The sequence below is a fragment of the Danio rerio genome, chromosome 14 (assembly GCF_049306965.1).
Source record: "Danio rerio strain Tuebingen ecotype United States chromosome 14, GRCz12tu, whole genome shotgun sequence".
NCBI lineage: Eukaryota > Metazoa > Chordata > Actinopteri > Cypriniformes > Danionidae > Danio > Danio rerio.
Window position 1 is genome coordinate 7,164,517 of NC_133189.1, and position 16,842 is coordinate 7,181,358.

Consider the following 16,842-nt stretch of genomic DNA (forward strand, 5'->3'; position numbering starts at 1 on the left):
AGCTAAACAATATTCATGCAAACAAAGAGAAGACCAGAAACTGTGTTTATGACCAAGACCAAAGTCTGAGGAAAGACAAGTGACGCTTACTATAGTAACAAACTTTAATTTGTATTTTATAAAACACTTTCAAAAGCACAGAATGCATGTGATTGCTGTCAGGCAAGTGGTAGGAGTGTTTCCTTCACCCATATCAACTATTAAATACAAATACTGAGTCAGCAGCAAACTTTTCAATGTTTTTAAAAATAAAACATTCTTTTACAGGAAGGAAAATAGAAATTTAAAAGTCAATAAACAAAAAAGGTTTTAAAAATTCGGTTTTGTAACCATAGTTCTATTGGTCAATCTATACAACTACGTAAATCCAATTTAAACTACGTGAGGCTTATAAAAATTAGGAACTGAAATGTTTGTTACACAAATAAAAACGTTTATATGTACTGACCACTGGTTATTTGATTATTAACAATAAGTATTTGAGAAAAGCTTATGTTTATCGTTCGATATCCCCCTGAAGAAGCGGGAACTCTATAATGGAAATGTATGCAGAACATGCTAAAACATCTTTAAAGAAAAACCAAAACATCTCTTCTGGATGTCTTTTCTCTGCGTTCAATTCTGAGAAAGAAAATGAGATCGATAAAGCGGAATCTCGAAGGTTTCATTTGCTTTCATGCTGTAAAATATAATAAATTTAAAAACGGCTTTAAACTTGAGTCCTCCAGATGGCGATATTGAGGTTACAAAAACTCGCCATCTTCAAACAACCAAACAAACATCAGTATAACACATAAATTACTTCGAACAATAATATGGAATACGTGTCGAGAGTTGTGACGTCAAAAATCAACGGCAGGTAGTCACAGTTAACATATATCATACAAAGCATCACAACAAATACGAGCAATGAAACGTAAATGCAGTAGTATTTAAGAAACAAAAATGATCAGATAGAATATATAACACTATTGTTGCGCTGATTTAATAATCTAATTTTTTATCACCGATTGGTCTGTTAAAGCGATAGTTCACCCAAAAAATTTATATTTACTATAAATATACCAACTTCCGTCAATTATAAAAAACGCTAAATTAGCAATGCGCATTAATTTAGCTTTGCCTGTATATGTTTTTTGACTCTAAATAGCCACTGACTTGACAATGTTATGTAAATCTAAGTAAATTAACAGCTAATGTTATTATTATTATTTTTTTTTTGGATGAACTTTCCCTTACAGTTAGATTTTATCGTTATTTACTGCAAATACGCCCAGTAAAATACCACATACATTCTTTACAGTTCACTACTGTAACATGCGCTCCAAATACTTGAGTACACTGTTAGATTTTCCTGCAATTTTTTTTTAGATATTTACTGTAAAAACGGACAGTAAAATACCACCTACAAAATACCACATACATATAATATGCGCTCTATTATGGGTAACTTTTACAGTAACTTACTGCATATCAGGAATTTGCGATATCCTACTGTAATCAAAGTACTCGAGTACACTGTTAGACTTTGCCGCAGTTTCTTTACAGTAATTTACAAAAAAACACCCAGTAAAATACCACATGCATTCTTAACAGTTCACTTCTGTAATATGCATTCAATTATGGGTAACTTTTACAGTAACTTACTGCATATTAGAAATTTGTGGTTTCCTACCATAATCAAAATACTTGAGTACACTGTAAGACTTTGCCGCATTTTATTTTAGATATTTACTGTAAAAAAGCCCAGTAAAATACCACCTACATTCTTGTAATATGCATTTTATTATGGGTAACTTTTACAGTAACTTACTGCATGTGAGGAATTTGCGGTATTCTACTGTAATCAAAATACTTGAGTACACTGTTAAACTTTGCCGCAATTTCTTTACAGTAATTTACTGCAAAATCGGCCAGTAAAATACCACATGTATTCTTGTAATATGCGTTCTTTAATGGGTTACTTTTACAGTAACTTACTGCAGATTAGGAGTTTGCGGTATCCTCCTGTAATCAAAGTACTTGAGTACACTGTTAAACTTTGCCGCAATTTGTTTTACAGTAATTTACTGCAAAAACGCCCAGTAAAATACCACATGCACTCTTAACAGTTCACTACTGTAATATGCTATCAATTAAGGGTAATTATAAAAATTTAACAGTAACTTACTGCATATTAGGAATTTGCGGTAATCTACTGTAATCAAAGTACTGCTATACTGTAGTTGAACACAAAATTGAGACAGTTAATGATAATCTCAGTAAATACTAATACCAATACCAAATGTAAGTAAATTACAGTAAAACTACTGTAAAATTGTCAAATTGTAAAATTAAAATGTAGTAAAGGGCATTTCACCATTAAAAGAAGTTGCGGTAAAGCTATTTTTCTTGCTTATTTTACTGCTTCCTGCTACTGTAAAACACATTTACACGTAAGTTACTGTAAAGGGGCAGTTGCGGTAAATTGTTACCGCAAAAATACAATACAATGTCTAACAGCATATATAATAATATCAATAAAATCAAAAAAAATAATGCTCGCCGTCCTGAACTCAGCTTTTGTATGTGTTTAAGTCTGGTGTTTTTGATTATGGTTTAAAATGCTTTAAAAACACACATAAAACAGTAACATAAGAAATCAATCATTATAAATTACTGTTCGTCAATATTCTCAAAAACAAAACAAAACTGAGCTGTTCTGTAAATCATCTCCACGTCTTATGCAAGACTTGCTTTCCCTCAGAGCAGCTGCATCCATGAAGCCCTGATCGTCCAACATCTCTGTTATGATCCTCTGTGAAAAGTATTGACCATAGAAAGGGTTTCTGCGCCCCTCATTCCACCTGTGCATTGAGGACAGTCAATATTAACCAACGTTATTGAGATGCCGTCACCTCGAGTGACTATAAAGTCATGAAAACTCCTTTTGGAGGCTCTTGAAGAACATCAGGGCTGGGAAAGACGTTTCCTCTTGAGTTTCTGGATCATTCCCTGTTCCTTCAGAAAGATAATGTGGAATGTGATGCGAAATACTTGTATTGCTTGCTCCGGCATGCCATGCAACATACAGGCAGCTGAATAACACTGTGCTCCAGGAAATCGAGAGGAAAAAAAGTGTATTCTATAGCTCAAATGGACATTCATTAATCAGCGCTCCCAAAATTCAAATAAAAAAGAGGTTTAGTCCAAAAATAACACTGATGAATGTTTATCAAAGTCTCTTGTCTTTATAAAATGTAAACAAAAAAGCGGTATAAAATTGCAATATATATATCACATCAATATGTACAGACGTCATGCCACACGTTAGATCACTGCAAGAGAACAAACAAACAATATTAGGGATTAGATCAATAAAAAATGCAACATTAGAAGTGTGATGGTGAGCAACAATTACACCACTAACAGTGTACACTACCTGACAAAAGTCTTGTCGCCTATCCAAGTTTCAGGAACAGCTAATAATAACTTGACTTCTAGTTGATCATTTGGTATCAGAAGTGGCTAATTTGAAAGGCAAATGCTTCTAGATTACGTTTATTTTACTAAAATTAAACATGATCAAGCCTTGATTTTTAATTATTTAATTAAGACAGTAAAGTCTGGCTTTGCTTAGACAAAAGTCTTGTCACTTAACAGAAATAATGTACAGTATAGAATATACCCAGCTAGCAAAATTCATGCGGCTCAAATCCGGCCCACATACCGCATGCTCATGGAATGATGGCACTTGGGTGATCCGCTCCTGTTTGCCATATCTAGGCCACAATTAAGCCATAGAAATACAACATATTAGCCAGAATTCAACTAAATAAATCAGAACTGACCCTATTGTAGGCCACAGTTTGCTTTTATTCTGGCCCAGATCCGGCCCACACCAGACACTTACATCTGGACCACATACTGAAAGGAATGATTGCACTTGGGCGGTCCGATCCTGTTTTTCAGATATGGGCCACAAATAAGCCAAAGCAAAACCCACATATTAGCCAGAATTTAACCGAATGAACCAGAACTGACCCTGTTCTTGATCACAATTTGCTTTTATTCTGGCCCAAATCTGGCCTATTAATAATGAATTAAACATTGGTAAGCATCAGTGAATTATATTATTTCATCAAAGGTTGTGCCTCACTTCATTTTATTTGCTGTAATGAATACACTTTTCAAGCAAAGTTCTTCAAAGTTACAGCAGCCCAAAAGAAAATTTACATTAAGAGGTTCAGGGCTATGAGCACACTAAAGCAAACACTTTTCTCCATGATGCCACTTTAGTCTATGTGGTCCACATATGTCTTAAGTTAACTGGGCCACATTTGCACCTACACGTGTGAGCCACTTTAGGTTTAGACCCAGATTACTCTTAAATGACTATGCCACATTTTTGCCAACTGTGGCCCACATTTGTCCTCCATAATTTGGGCTAAATTTATCATTTTTTGGGCCACATTGGGCTCACATTCAGATTACACTTTGCCATTAGTGCCAAATCTTTGCATTAAATGGCCCATATAGGAATTGGAATCGTTGGATTCATCTTCAATTTCTTCTCCATCTTACCCCAGACATGCTCAATAATATTCATATCAGGTGACTGGGTTGTCCAATCCTGGAGCATCTTGACCTTCTTTGCTTTCAGGATCTTTGATGTGGAGGCTGAAGTATGAGAAGGAGCGCTATCCTGCTGAGGAATTTGCCCTCTCCTGTGGTTTGTAATGTAATGGGCAGCATTAGCCCCTATACTGAATGTAACCCCCAACCATGATTTTTCCTTCACCAAACTTGACTGATTTCTGTGAGAATCTTGGGTTCATGTTGGTTGCAGTATTTGTGATAATTGGGATGCAGTTCAACAGATGATTCATCTGAAAAATCGACCTTCTGCCACTTTTCCAAATGATTAACTAGAAGTCAAGTTATTATTTGTTGCACTTACAACTGAGATCGACGACAAGACTTTTGTCTGGTAGTGTAAGTAAAATGAACATACTTGAGGGGTCTACCATTTAAATAGTGTATAATAGTTTGTAATAGTTCGTATTTTGCCAGTCTGAAACTGGCAAAGCTAGCCTGCCAAGAGATATTGGTAGCAAAAGAATGTTTGTATTAAGATATCACTTAATGAAATACAATTAGACACCTAGGGCCCTATCATACACCCGGCGCAATGTGGCGCAAGGCGCGGCGCAATAGTCTTTGGGTAGTTTCCTCTTGGCGCAAGAGTCGTTTTGAGGCGTTGCGCTACGCTGTTTAAATAGCAAATGCATTAGCGCTCATTTGTGCGCCCATAGGCGTTTTGGTCTAAAAAGGAAGGCGTTCTGAGGCGGACCGCTGGCGCGTCGCTATTTTGAGAAACTATAATAGATTTTTCATTAGACCAAAACTAACCCGGTCTAAACTCCGGTGCAGAGTTGCGCCTCGCTTACACACTGCTTAATACACACAAGAGAGCAATAGAAAAATATCTTTACATATGAAAAAATTTAAATATTAAGGATATATATAGGATATAATAAGAATAGATATAGAATATAAATATAAAGAATTAAAATATTACAAAACATTATTTTCTAGCCTACATAAATATGAAAAATCACTGCTTTTATGTCTTCTTCATCTCGGGAGGCTTTTTCAGTTCATTCATAACAATTTGCTTTTATATAATGTTACTATTATTAGCAGTATTATTTATTATATTTATATTTGTTTTATTAAAAACAAGCTTAGATTTGCCCACCTGTCAGGTTTTAGACCATATGGGGCACAGCATGTGTTTTAGGATATAACTCAGGTTTTTGAGCACATTTTGTTATTATTGTTCATTTATTCGTTTGCTGGTAATTAGAACTATTAGAAATAGTTTTGAAACAAATATTTGCGCTTAACAAACAAAAGTATTTATTTATAAACTAATTGATGTCTGTGCGTAAAGGTTTCCCTATCCATGAGCGAATGTGAAAGTAGTTCCATTATCTCTCATTCTCACTCAGTAGATGCTCTGTTTAACAGTTTTCTGTTATAAAACTGTTAACTGTTTGCTAGTGAAATGCTAATTTTTTCCACTTAGACTTACTTTGCGTCCTGTAAATAGTGAATGCGCTCTTGGCGCGACGCAGCTGGCTCTTAAAGGGAATGGGAGATGAGACTCTAATTGGTTTATTCTCAAAACACACCTATAACTCATTAAGAAAATAAACTCAACCCTTTTAGCCCATGTGCCTTGGCGCAAAGCAGGTTTTCCCGTCCTTAAATTAGCAAAAACGCGCTCTGACTTGCCCTGAAAGTGTTTGTGCCCTGCGTTTTGCGCTCTGCGCATGGACCGTCAAAATAGAGCCCATAGTGTGTATTTTAATACAATCGAATGCTCACACATGGAAGATAAACAGTAAAACAGTAAGCACAATATCTTGTGATCATCCATTTATCACCGTAGAAATACAAACTTGCCGGTTTTATATCTAAAGCAGGTCGTCTTTGAGATTTATACGTTTGTTAACCAATCAGAGATTGTCACAGGCAAGAATCCACACATTATCCCTCAAAAAAGTGAGAATTTAAGTGAGTTTGATTTATAAATGAGATGTAGATGGATTAAATGCAGTATATGAGTTTGGTTTACTAAAGCGTGCATCTGTATTACAAAGATGCTGAAAAAAGCTGAGTGTACACTGTATAAACAAGCTCATATAATACACAAAAATGACGTCACACCATACACAATGTTCTGTCACACCCCTATAAAGCACTGCAGGCACTTCATTTGAAATGGTTGTTATTATAAATAAATTCACACATTAACACTGGATTATATCTTTATATATGTTTTTATATATATATATATATATATATATATATATATATAATATATTTATATATTTACTATAATGGAAGTTTTTCCCACTTTTTACTAACCTTGTGCCAGCATCCTGGTATTGGAAGACCATCAGGACCCTTGAATAAAAAAAACAAAAAAAAAAACATAAGAACAAGGAACAATTGTCATCTCTATCGCAACGTTAATAAACAAAACCTTGTGTTGAGAATTAATATGAATGATCAATAACTAGTAGACATCCAAAAACACAAAATAACACTAAAACACAAGCAAGACATTCAATTACAAAAAAAAATCTGAGGTGTTTTGCAAGTAACATTACTAATAATAATGGAAATTTGTATAAAGCTTGATCAGGTAAGTTGTTTCTGGCCGCATTATTAGGTACACCTGTCCAACTGTTTGTTAACGCTAATTTCTAATCAGCCAATCACATGGCGGCAAATGAATGCATTTAGGCATGTAGACATGGTCAAGACGATCTGCTGGAGTTCAAACTGAGCATCAGAATGAGGATGATTTAAGTGACTTTGAACGCGGCATGGTTGTTGGTGACAGACTGGTCTGAGTTATTCAGCAACAGCACATCTACTGAGTTGAGTGTTACTCTTTCCTTCAGCTGGTCTAGAATAACTCTTGCCTAGATTATGATGGAGACATTTATTTTCTATTTCTTCATATTTCTGGCTGCTTAGGTGCTGGAAACAAGCACAAACCTGTTGCCCACGGGGTTCTGGAGCACTTCAATTTTTAAAACACTTTTAGACATCAATGTCAAACATTAATTTTTTGACAAGTTTCCTGTAAAATTATACCAAAACTTAGCATTTACACCTGTATCGGTGTGGGACAACAAATCTAGGTGGAAACTCACTAAACAGCTGCATATAGCATTTAAATATTTAAAAGTGAGACTTTTTAAAGGGACAGTTCACCCAAAACTGAAAATCACCCCTCTCTCTCTCTCTCTCTCTCTCTCTCTCTCTCTCTCTCTCTCTCTCTCTCTCTCTCTYTCTCTCTCTCTCTCTCTYTCTCTCTCTCTCTCTCTCTCTCTCTCTCTCTCTCTCTCTCTCTCTCTCTCTCTCAAGTTCAAGTTGCTCTATTGGCATGACATTAAGTACAGTATTGCCAAAGCACTTCAAATATGAAACATATTAAAATGTATATTTATATATATATAACTAATAAATTTCCTTGCTCTGTCAAACATCATTTGGGAAATATTTAAAAAAGAAAAAAAATTCAAAGGGGGGCTAATAATTCTGACTACATAACAAAAGTGGAGTTTTTCATAAAATCTGGGAACCTTTCCTGGCATATATTGATTTTGATATTGCTTCAATTCTGACAAGAGGATTTATTTAAGAATGTCATGGTTGGTTTTATTGATTGCTTCACACTTACTATTAATACTTCAATATTCTTTAAATTTTCCAGACCTACTGAACTCCCATGTATGTATATAGGCACCTGTAAAGCCCTATTTGTGTTTGTGAGCTGAACTGTACCTTTTTGTTTGTTTTTTTGTTATTTGTTTAACTGTTGTTGTCATTAAATCATCATTATTTTGCAAGGATGTTATTTTATTTATTTATTATAATTTGTTTATATGTATATAAAAGCAAAAACTTAATAAAAATATATATACAAAAAAAATAATTCTGACAACAACTGTATTTACTACAGAAGTCAATCAAAGACTATAGATTACACAACGCATGTCACTCGTAACGTAAAGTGTGACAGTCAATATGGCAAATGAAGCCCCACCTTCCAGTAAAGGAGCCAATCATTAGCCCCTTTCGCACATACACACCTTTCCGGAAAATTACTGGCATTTTTCCGGAAAGGTTGTATGTGTGAACAAGCCCTTTTTGAAAATACCGGTAAATTCGTTCTGGCTTTTTTCCAGAAAGAGAAGTTGTAACATTACCAGTAATTTGCCAGAATGCTGCGCTGTGTGAATGCAAAAGGAAGATTGCCAGAAAGAGCGCGTGCATGTCTAGGACGTGCTGACGTGAGACGTCTGCTTTAGCCAATCAGAACAGTCAGAAGCATTCACGTCCGCGCGGTTTATGAGAATAAAAGCTTTTGAATATTTTTCCAGACACATTTAGCTGCTAGAAATTAGTCAGATAACGTTAATATGTTCATCTTAATGCCAACCGTGTAATTAATTATCGATAAGATGCTTATAATAAGCCGTTGTTTAACTTCAAGCTTTGCGTGTGCCCATGAAACAGCCCATGAGCACACACACATATCCTGTACATCTCGACATGCGAAAGTGTTTCTCTATATGTTTTCATCGAAGTTGTTCACAATACTCATCCATCCACAGAGTTTGTGATGGTGTCAAATGTTTACAAATACAAGCGTAGCAGTTTAGAGCTCATTTCTGGTTAATGATGTCAGAATTTACCGGTATTTTGGAATGGATGTGTGAATGCTCTTTTCCGGAAAAATTCTGTAACGTCCTCGCCTGTGTGAACAGCGCTTTTTTCAATTTACTGGTAAAGTCGTTCCAGAAATTTTCCATATATTTACCGGTATCACTGTGTGAAAGGAGCTATTGATCACTATAGACTGAGGATTCTCTGGGGGAGGGGGTCAGAACAGATGTGAGTTTAGAAATGAAACTAAAGAGACAGTTGTTGTTTAATTTTACTGGTGATTTCTAATATTAAATTTATTAATACGCTTGGTGAGCAATTTTGCAGAAATTGATGTTTCCCCATTCAAGCAGATTACCCAAGTACACTGTCTAAGAGACGTTTTAAAGATGGCCGCTAAGTGAAATGACTTGCCCTTAAGGACTTTGAGTCAATGAGTGTCAGCAACCAGCAGTTTTCAAAATGTCTTCTAAGTTCAACAATAGAAACTCAAGTGAAGTGGGAATAAATGTTGGCGAAATATTTTTGGGTTGACCCTCCCTTTAGGACCCTGTGAAAAGTCTATAATTAGCCGAGCATAGAGATGACAAACATAAGACAGTTGAAAAAGAGCAGTTAAAAAGGAGAAATGAGGAAGTGTTATAAATCTGCATGCAGGAATACTGTACCAGCGGGCAGGGGGCCTCAGGAGCTGAAGACCCCGCTTCTACTGCCTCTTTCTTACATCCTTCATCTCCCTGTCAGCCAGAGCACATACACACAATAAACGCTACCATAATGACTAAACACACACTCGAGAGAACATCAGCTTAAGGAAACATACAGAAGTCAAGCGAGGAAACTTGTAAAAGAGGGGAAAAAGATGCGTCTGTAAAATGTCTGAGCTCACGCTTTGTTGTTCCTGACAGAATTACCAGGAATGTTTTTCCTCCTGATTTTCAGCAGTATGAATCTGTGAACCATCAACACGTATAAACATGTGAAAAGTAGCTTTAGCACGCACCACAGGACAGGGTTGATCCAGACCTGGCGGCCCCTGCTCGCCTTTCTTCCCCTTCAGGCCTCTCTTTCCTACAGGACCACGATCCCCCTGTCAAACCAGAGACATCCAGTCAACAAGATTATTTTAAGAGGCTCAATGCTGTCCGCTAATACTGGTACGCGTGGTAAAGACCTTTTTATTGTTAACCTTTTGATTAAAATATTAAAGAGTTAGTTCACCCAAAAATAAAGTGAAGTTTATTCATAAACTAATTTCGAGAGGATCACGTGCTTATGATTTATCTCGGCCGGTCTCACATTTGCTAATCACTATCTTCCAATCATATGAGCCCTAAGCTAATATAAATAGCCACAGTTTTCAGTCCATTTTATCTTCGTTTGGAAGAAACCCCCCTCCTCCCTATTCTCCTCCTTTACCTCTGATTGGGTGGCACAGCGGCCCAATGGTTAGCACTGTGAGCCCCACAGCAAGAACACTGCCAGCCCTGGTTCCACAGGACCGGTGGGTGTTTTTTTGAGGAGTTTGTATGTTCTCCCCGTGTCCGCGTGGGTTTTCCCCGGATTCTCCGGTGTCCTCCCACCATCCAAAGACATTCAACATACATAACAATCAAGCTTTGTCTAATCCCTTTTGTTCCCTTAACTACCGCAGCAGGGGAGTTCTGAGATCCACCGAGCTCAGGCTCCCCTCTTGCTCTGCCAACGGGAGGAAGCCCCGGGCTCGAGGAGCCCTTGAGCTCAGGGCTCTCTCCCGGGACAACATGCCAAACAAGCTTTTATAAATCATCAGCTAAGTGTGAACTCTTGAAATCTCTATTAATTATTCATGTTGTTCCAATCCCCTGAGACTTTTGTTTATCACTGGAACACAAATGAACATACTTTAGATATACCCAGAGATGTTCAGAGATCAGAAATGAAACCAAAAACATTGTCAAAACATCCCAGTGCTACAACTTCAGTGCTCAACTGTAATCATATGAAGCTCCAAGAACACTTTTGTGCATCAAAAAAAATAAATAAATAAATAAAATAAATAAAATAAATATATTCATTCATTTTCTTGTCGGCTTAGTCCCTTTAGAAACAGAAACGCCAACTGAGCCGAGGCTTGAACCAGCGACCTTCTTGCTGTGAGGCGACAACACTACCTACTGCGCCACTGCTTCGCCCTAAATAAACATATATTATAATATAATATATTATAATATAATATACATCCTGGCAGGTGTGTTAAAGCAAGTTGGAGTTAAACTCAGCAGGACACTGGCCCTCCAGGACTAAGTTTGGAGACCCCTGCCTTAAGCACTTGGGAACTACACTGTTGTGACATCACAATCGCGTTGCGTTCTGGGACATATAGGTGCTGGAGTGGGCATATGAAGCCAACTCACTCCCTCTGTCAAATCAAGGGATCGTGAGTATGTCCATGTCAACTTCCTCCTTTCACTTGATGAAGTGGAACGCACTTTAAAATGGCATCAGTGATTCCCAGGGGGAACAAGTGAATGGAAGTTTGCTAGTGCATATCTAAAAGTAGACTGGACTGTTGCTGACTACGGAGCATGAAAGAGCTAATTTCTAAAATCTACTAAAGGAGGTTGAGGCTTCTCATTTATGGCTCCTAAGCTCGGCAATAGCCTTCCTGATGATGTCCATGCACAGACACACTCTCTTAGGATAGTTGGGTTTAATTTTCACTGCTGAAAGTCCAAACACTGAAGATCAAATCCATCGATGTGCAGCTTCACAAGTCCAAAAACCAAGCAAGCCAGTGGCGAAAGTGGCAACGAACAAAACTTTACCAACTGATGAAAGGAAAAAACCTTGAGGGAAACCAGGCTCAGTTTGGCAGGACCATTTCTCCTCTGGCCAAGACTGGCTAGCATGTTAAGTTTTACGCCGTACTCACACTAGGTACAGTTGCCTCGAACAGGGCCAAAGCACGCTTGTCCCCCCCTCCCGTCTCCCCCGACGGCCCGCGCTGACACCACAAACGGGCTTCGGCACGCTTACGTCATCGCTGCTTCGCTGTTCAGTGAGAAGCGCTCTCTCACTCAGCAGCACAGTGGAGATTTCTCTAGTTATATCGTTTCAGTCGTTTGATATGCCGTCAAATATTTCGCCACAGTCCTTAGGGATGCGGTGACACGCATTTAGATATTTCGCCGAACAGATCCGCCACTTTTGGCGCTCATAAACAATCATAAAGCTCTCGTGCTGCAGGAACGAGGAGGTCTGCTGAAGGCGCGCAGCAGTCGTGCAGTGAGGGGTTTGCGTCTTTAATAAACTACGGCAGTTTGCGTTCACTGAACAGTAAGAATTATTAATAAATCAATAAGAACAGTGCCTTAAAAGTCACGTCTCGCTTTCAGTTTCGGGCTTTGGCGCGTTTTGCACTCACACACAAGCGTACCGCGCAAAGCCCAAGTGAACCGGGCTCAGGCACACCTCTTCCAACCGGGCCAGGGCCGGCCAAGCGCACTCACACTTCTCAAACGATCCAGGAAACGGGCCTGGGCACGGTACGGATGGCATAGTGTGAGTAAGCCCTTAGTTTGCACCAATTCTGGGTTTTAGGTACCATGAACGTAGCTCAGCTCAGCTGCTCCATAGTACCATGCCAACATGGAGTGATTAAAGTCAAGCTGACATCATAATACCTGAAACCCAAGTCAAGCTAAACTGAAACTTAATTAGCTAGCAAGCTAATCCAGCTTCTTGGTACAGGCCCCTGAGGTTTGAGAATTTGCTGCTCTATTTAATCTGTTTGCTGGTTTTACTTTATAAAAACAATCTTGTACATAACATCCTTAAGCAATGATATTTCTTTTTCTCGCAACTTTGCTGCCAAGCACATTTGACAAGTTGATCTGTATAGTTTATGACAGAAAAGTTCTCTGCCCAACTTCTTCAAATCTAGGCTTTTTTTGACCAGTAAGCCTTGAATATCATGTCCATGTGTTGTGATTTATGCACAGTTGGACCAAAATAGTTTGTTCGTTCGTTCATTCATTCATATGATCTCTCTCTCCCTCTGCCTAAATGAATTGTGTTGTGTTAATGTAAGTGGAGGGCACTGTATATGTGGTCATTAAATAAACGAATGAATTAAATAAATAAATGTGTATGAAAGTATGATTCATGTGCTGATGTACAGTAAATGTACTGTGCTGTACCTTTTCTCCTCTCTCTCCTCGTTCACCTCGATCTCCTTTAATACCTGGAAAACCCTGAAAGAAAATAATGCAAAAATATCAAAACTACAATGTAAAACTACGGATCCACTAGCACTTAAATAAATATATGTAATAAATAAATATAAACCTGCTGCTTATCAAGGTTAGAATAATACACATTTGCCATTAATAGTGTTCAGTTGTGTGTGTTTTACACATCTACTGATGAGGTTTCTTAAAAATTTCAAATGTGAAAATATTGAGCATTTATTTACAGATAATGACAGTAGGTCAGTATAAAATCAATGGGAAAAGTATGTATGAGCAATTCCATGAAAATGTCAACCTTGCCATGAAAAGAAAAATGTTTTCACCAAAATAGCGAAACCGTTTCTACATTTTTTGCGCAGGCAAGTGTTTTACAGTACTTTAAAAATACTTAAAAATGTCTCTGTCAATGTTTTTAAACTATTATATTTGATTTACCAAAGTCAAACAAATGGCAATTTCACATCCATAACGAAAAAGTGTCACATCCATAACAAAGCTTTTCCCTCAAAAATGCAAAAATGTCAAAATAAAATAAAATCAATCAGTTTTGTTCTATAAAGAGCCAACTGTTATGCTTTTGTTGAGCATTATTTATTTTGGGTTGTGCAGTTTAATTCACAGAATTTCTACAAAATATGTTGTATACTGTAAACTCGCAGACTTTTTTTGTCACATCCATAACGCTTGTTTATTTTCCTCATTTAAAGTATAAAAATGTTCACAGATTGAATTTTTTTGATCCCATAACTCTGTGGTTAGTTGTTTTGGAAAATGATGGAAAACAGAAAACAGATGATTCAATATAATGTTAACGTATACTTTCTCTGCGAATTTATGTTTAGAATTTTTACTGCAAATGTCACATCCATAACGCTGGAATCAGCCATATACATTTTCCCTATAAATACATTTTCTTAAATTATTTATGAAATGTTTTTTTTTTTTAACTAAACCAAAATTACAAAATGTCCAATAAAAATAGTTAGCATATATAGAAGCAATAATAATGCCAAAAAAAAACCTAACAAAATATGAAATAATAATAATACATAAAAAATTTAATTAAAAAATTTAAACTCAATAATACAACGCTGCTACTTACATCTAATCCAGGTTCCCCTTGCTTTCCCTGTAGAAAAATACATATAATATTAACTATAATTAATCGGGTGTAGATGGCACAAACTTGAACCGTTTGTATTATTATTTTGGCCATTCATTTACAAAATAAAGCATCTGAAATAAACCCAACCACAAACACATCTGCTCAAACTTCATTTGCTCATTCATTTTCCTTCGGCTTATTTATTAGGGGTTGCCTCAGTGGAATGAACCACCAACTATTCCAGCATATGTTTTATGCAGCGGATGCCCTTCCAGCCACAACCCAGTACTGGGAATACACTCAGAAATGCCAACTGGTCCAGCCAGGACTCGAACCAGTGACCTACTGTAGCTTTGTGACGAGTGCTAACCACACCACTGTATCACCCCACATAAACTTGACATTCATTAAACAAAAATTAATCAATAGTTTAAACAATGATCATTTGTTTACCTTTTCACCTTTTGTTCCAGGGAGGCCAACTAATCCTGTTGTTCCTGGTGGTCCTTGAAGACCCTGAAGGCCCTATAAAGCATAATAGCATTATCTAGATATGCACTTCTTTATCATTGTTAGCTTGACATTCAAATGTTTTAGCCCTTAACTTGATGTTGCTACTATGTTTTAACACGATTCTGTATGTTGTTGGTTAACATTTTCACATAGTTTAATACCAGTAGAACCCAGTACTGAGCTCTGAGGAACACCTGATCTGATTTTTTTCCTCAATTTTTTTTTTCGCCTAAAGGATTTTTAGCATGTTGTATTTAGCTAATCATTATTAGCATGTAGCTAGTCACTACTAGTTCCTGTAAGTCTATCAGATAGGACAGGATAGAATGTTTATCCAACTCAGTAGTGCGCATAGGGGTTTTATTAAGCGTATTTTCACAGTTTATGCACATCTTGGCATTTCCATCAAGCATTATTTTATGCGATATTCCAACGTGAATAAAATTAGGTGTATGGGAACAACAACTGCAATGCAAAGATATCCATTTGGCCCTTTTATGATAGCATACTATGGGATCAGTTGCTAGGGTGGTATAAATAAATGGCTGCTAGGGTGTGGCGTGAGAGCTTCATATTGATTCTGACAGACTGATTGGTTGTGAAATGAGCCCACCCCCATGTTTCTACAACACTGCTATGTAATGATAATGATCAGTGACATTTATAATGGCAGTCTATGGGATGTATTAACATTTAATGGGCCGTCCCATTCACTGTAAGTGAGGCAATTTTGTGCCCCAGGTGTACAACGTTTTCCACATTGCCATGTATGTTCTCACACAGTCTGCAATCCTCTTCAAATGTGGTAAACCACATCCTTCTACCAAATTGTCATGTTGTTGCTATGATTTATCAAAATTACAATGTTAAGTCAATGGTATATTTGAACGTTTTTGCCCTATGGGGGGCAATTTACCCCAAAACTCTTAGAAAAGTCATAGCACATCATTCCTTAATAACCCACATGATCTGACCCCCTCATTCAAGAGTTTATGACAAACAGTGCAGGACTAGTTACATGCCGAAGTTTTGTCCAGAACTAAGTGATTCCCAAACAGATGAAGACCAGGGATGATTTGCAAAGTACGCACCGCTAATAAATGATTACAGAAGGGTAACTTCACATTCATATCATTCACAGGGCAACTGTACATGTAATGTATAAAAATATGGCTTTAGCTTTGAAATTCTGGACTAGTGCATTATGGGATTAGATATGGCCTCACTTGTGTTCCTGGAGCACCGGTTTCTCCCTTCTCTCCTTTAATACTCTCTCCTGAATCTCCCTGTGGGAAATTGAATACAAAGTTAAACTGATCTCCACATATTTATTATTTAGTTCAAAGCACTTAAAGATTATTATATAAGTATTGTGTGTAGGAATCAATGTAGGCATCTAGACATCTAGAATAAAAAATGTTAAATGAAATGAAAACTTACTTTTTGGCCTGGCATGCCACGATGACCCTAAAAAACAAAAAAATAACCCTGTCAATCTTAGTTTGATGTCATTATTTCACTCAAAATTGTGTTCCTGTATATGACAAGCCTGTTCAACGCTATCTCACGGCTATTCCAACACAATCTCACGGCAATTCGTAACTTTTTCATTTAGTGGCTAATTCGTTCGAATTCGTACGATCTAATTCGTACATTTTAGTATGATTTGCTTATCCCCCAATGACGGTTGAGTTTAGAGGTGGGGTTAGGTGCCACGCCTCCTTTTTAAAATCATACAATTTCTTACGAGTGAACTCGTAC

At 37.1% G+C, this 16,842-nt stretch overlaps 2 protein-coding genes across 2 annotated transcripts in view; one reads left to right on the forward strand and one right to left on the reverse strand.

The window, feature by feature from the left end:
* Window positions 1–16,842, forward strand: part of adam19b (ADAM metallopeptidase domain 19b) — a 248,503-nt gene that overhangs the window by 86,096 nt on the left and 145,565 nt on the right. The gene's annotated exons all lie outside the window — the stretch shown is intronic.
* Window positions 91–16,842, reverse strand: part of col23a1a (collagen type XXIII alpha 1 chain a) — a 65,794-nt gene continuing 49,042 nt past the window's right edge. Inside the window, exons 18-26 of the mRNA XM_073922508.1 lie at window positions 16,522–16,548; window positions 16,308–16,367; window positions 15,022–15,093; window positions 14,566–14,592; window positions 13,413–13,466; window positions 10,235–10,321; window positions 9,900–9,968; window positions 6,916–6,954; window positions 91–3,317 (exon numbers count right to left, since the gene is read on the reverse strand). Of these exons, the coding sequence (XP_073778609.1) occupies window positions 3,315–3,317; window positions 6,916–6,954; window positions 9,900–9,968; window positions 10,235–10,321; window positions 13,413–13,466; window positions 14,566–14,592; window positions 15,022–15,093; window positions 16,308–16,367; window positions 16,522–16,548 (438 nt within the window). The 3' untranslated portion in view covers window positions 91–3,314. The remainder of the gene's footprint in view (window positions 3,318–6,915; window positions 6,955–9,899; window positions 9,969–10,234; window positions 10,322–13,412; window positions 13,467–14,565; window positions 14,593–15,021; window positions 15,094–16,307; window positions 16,368–16,521; window positions 16,549–16,842) is intronic.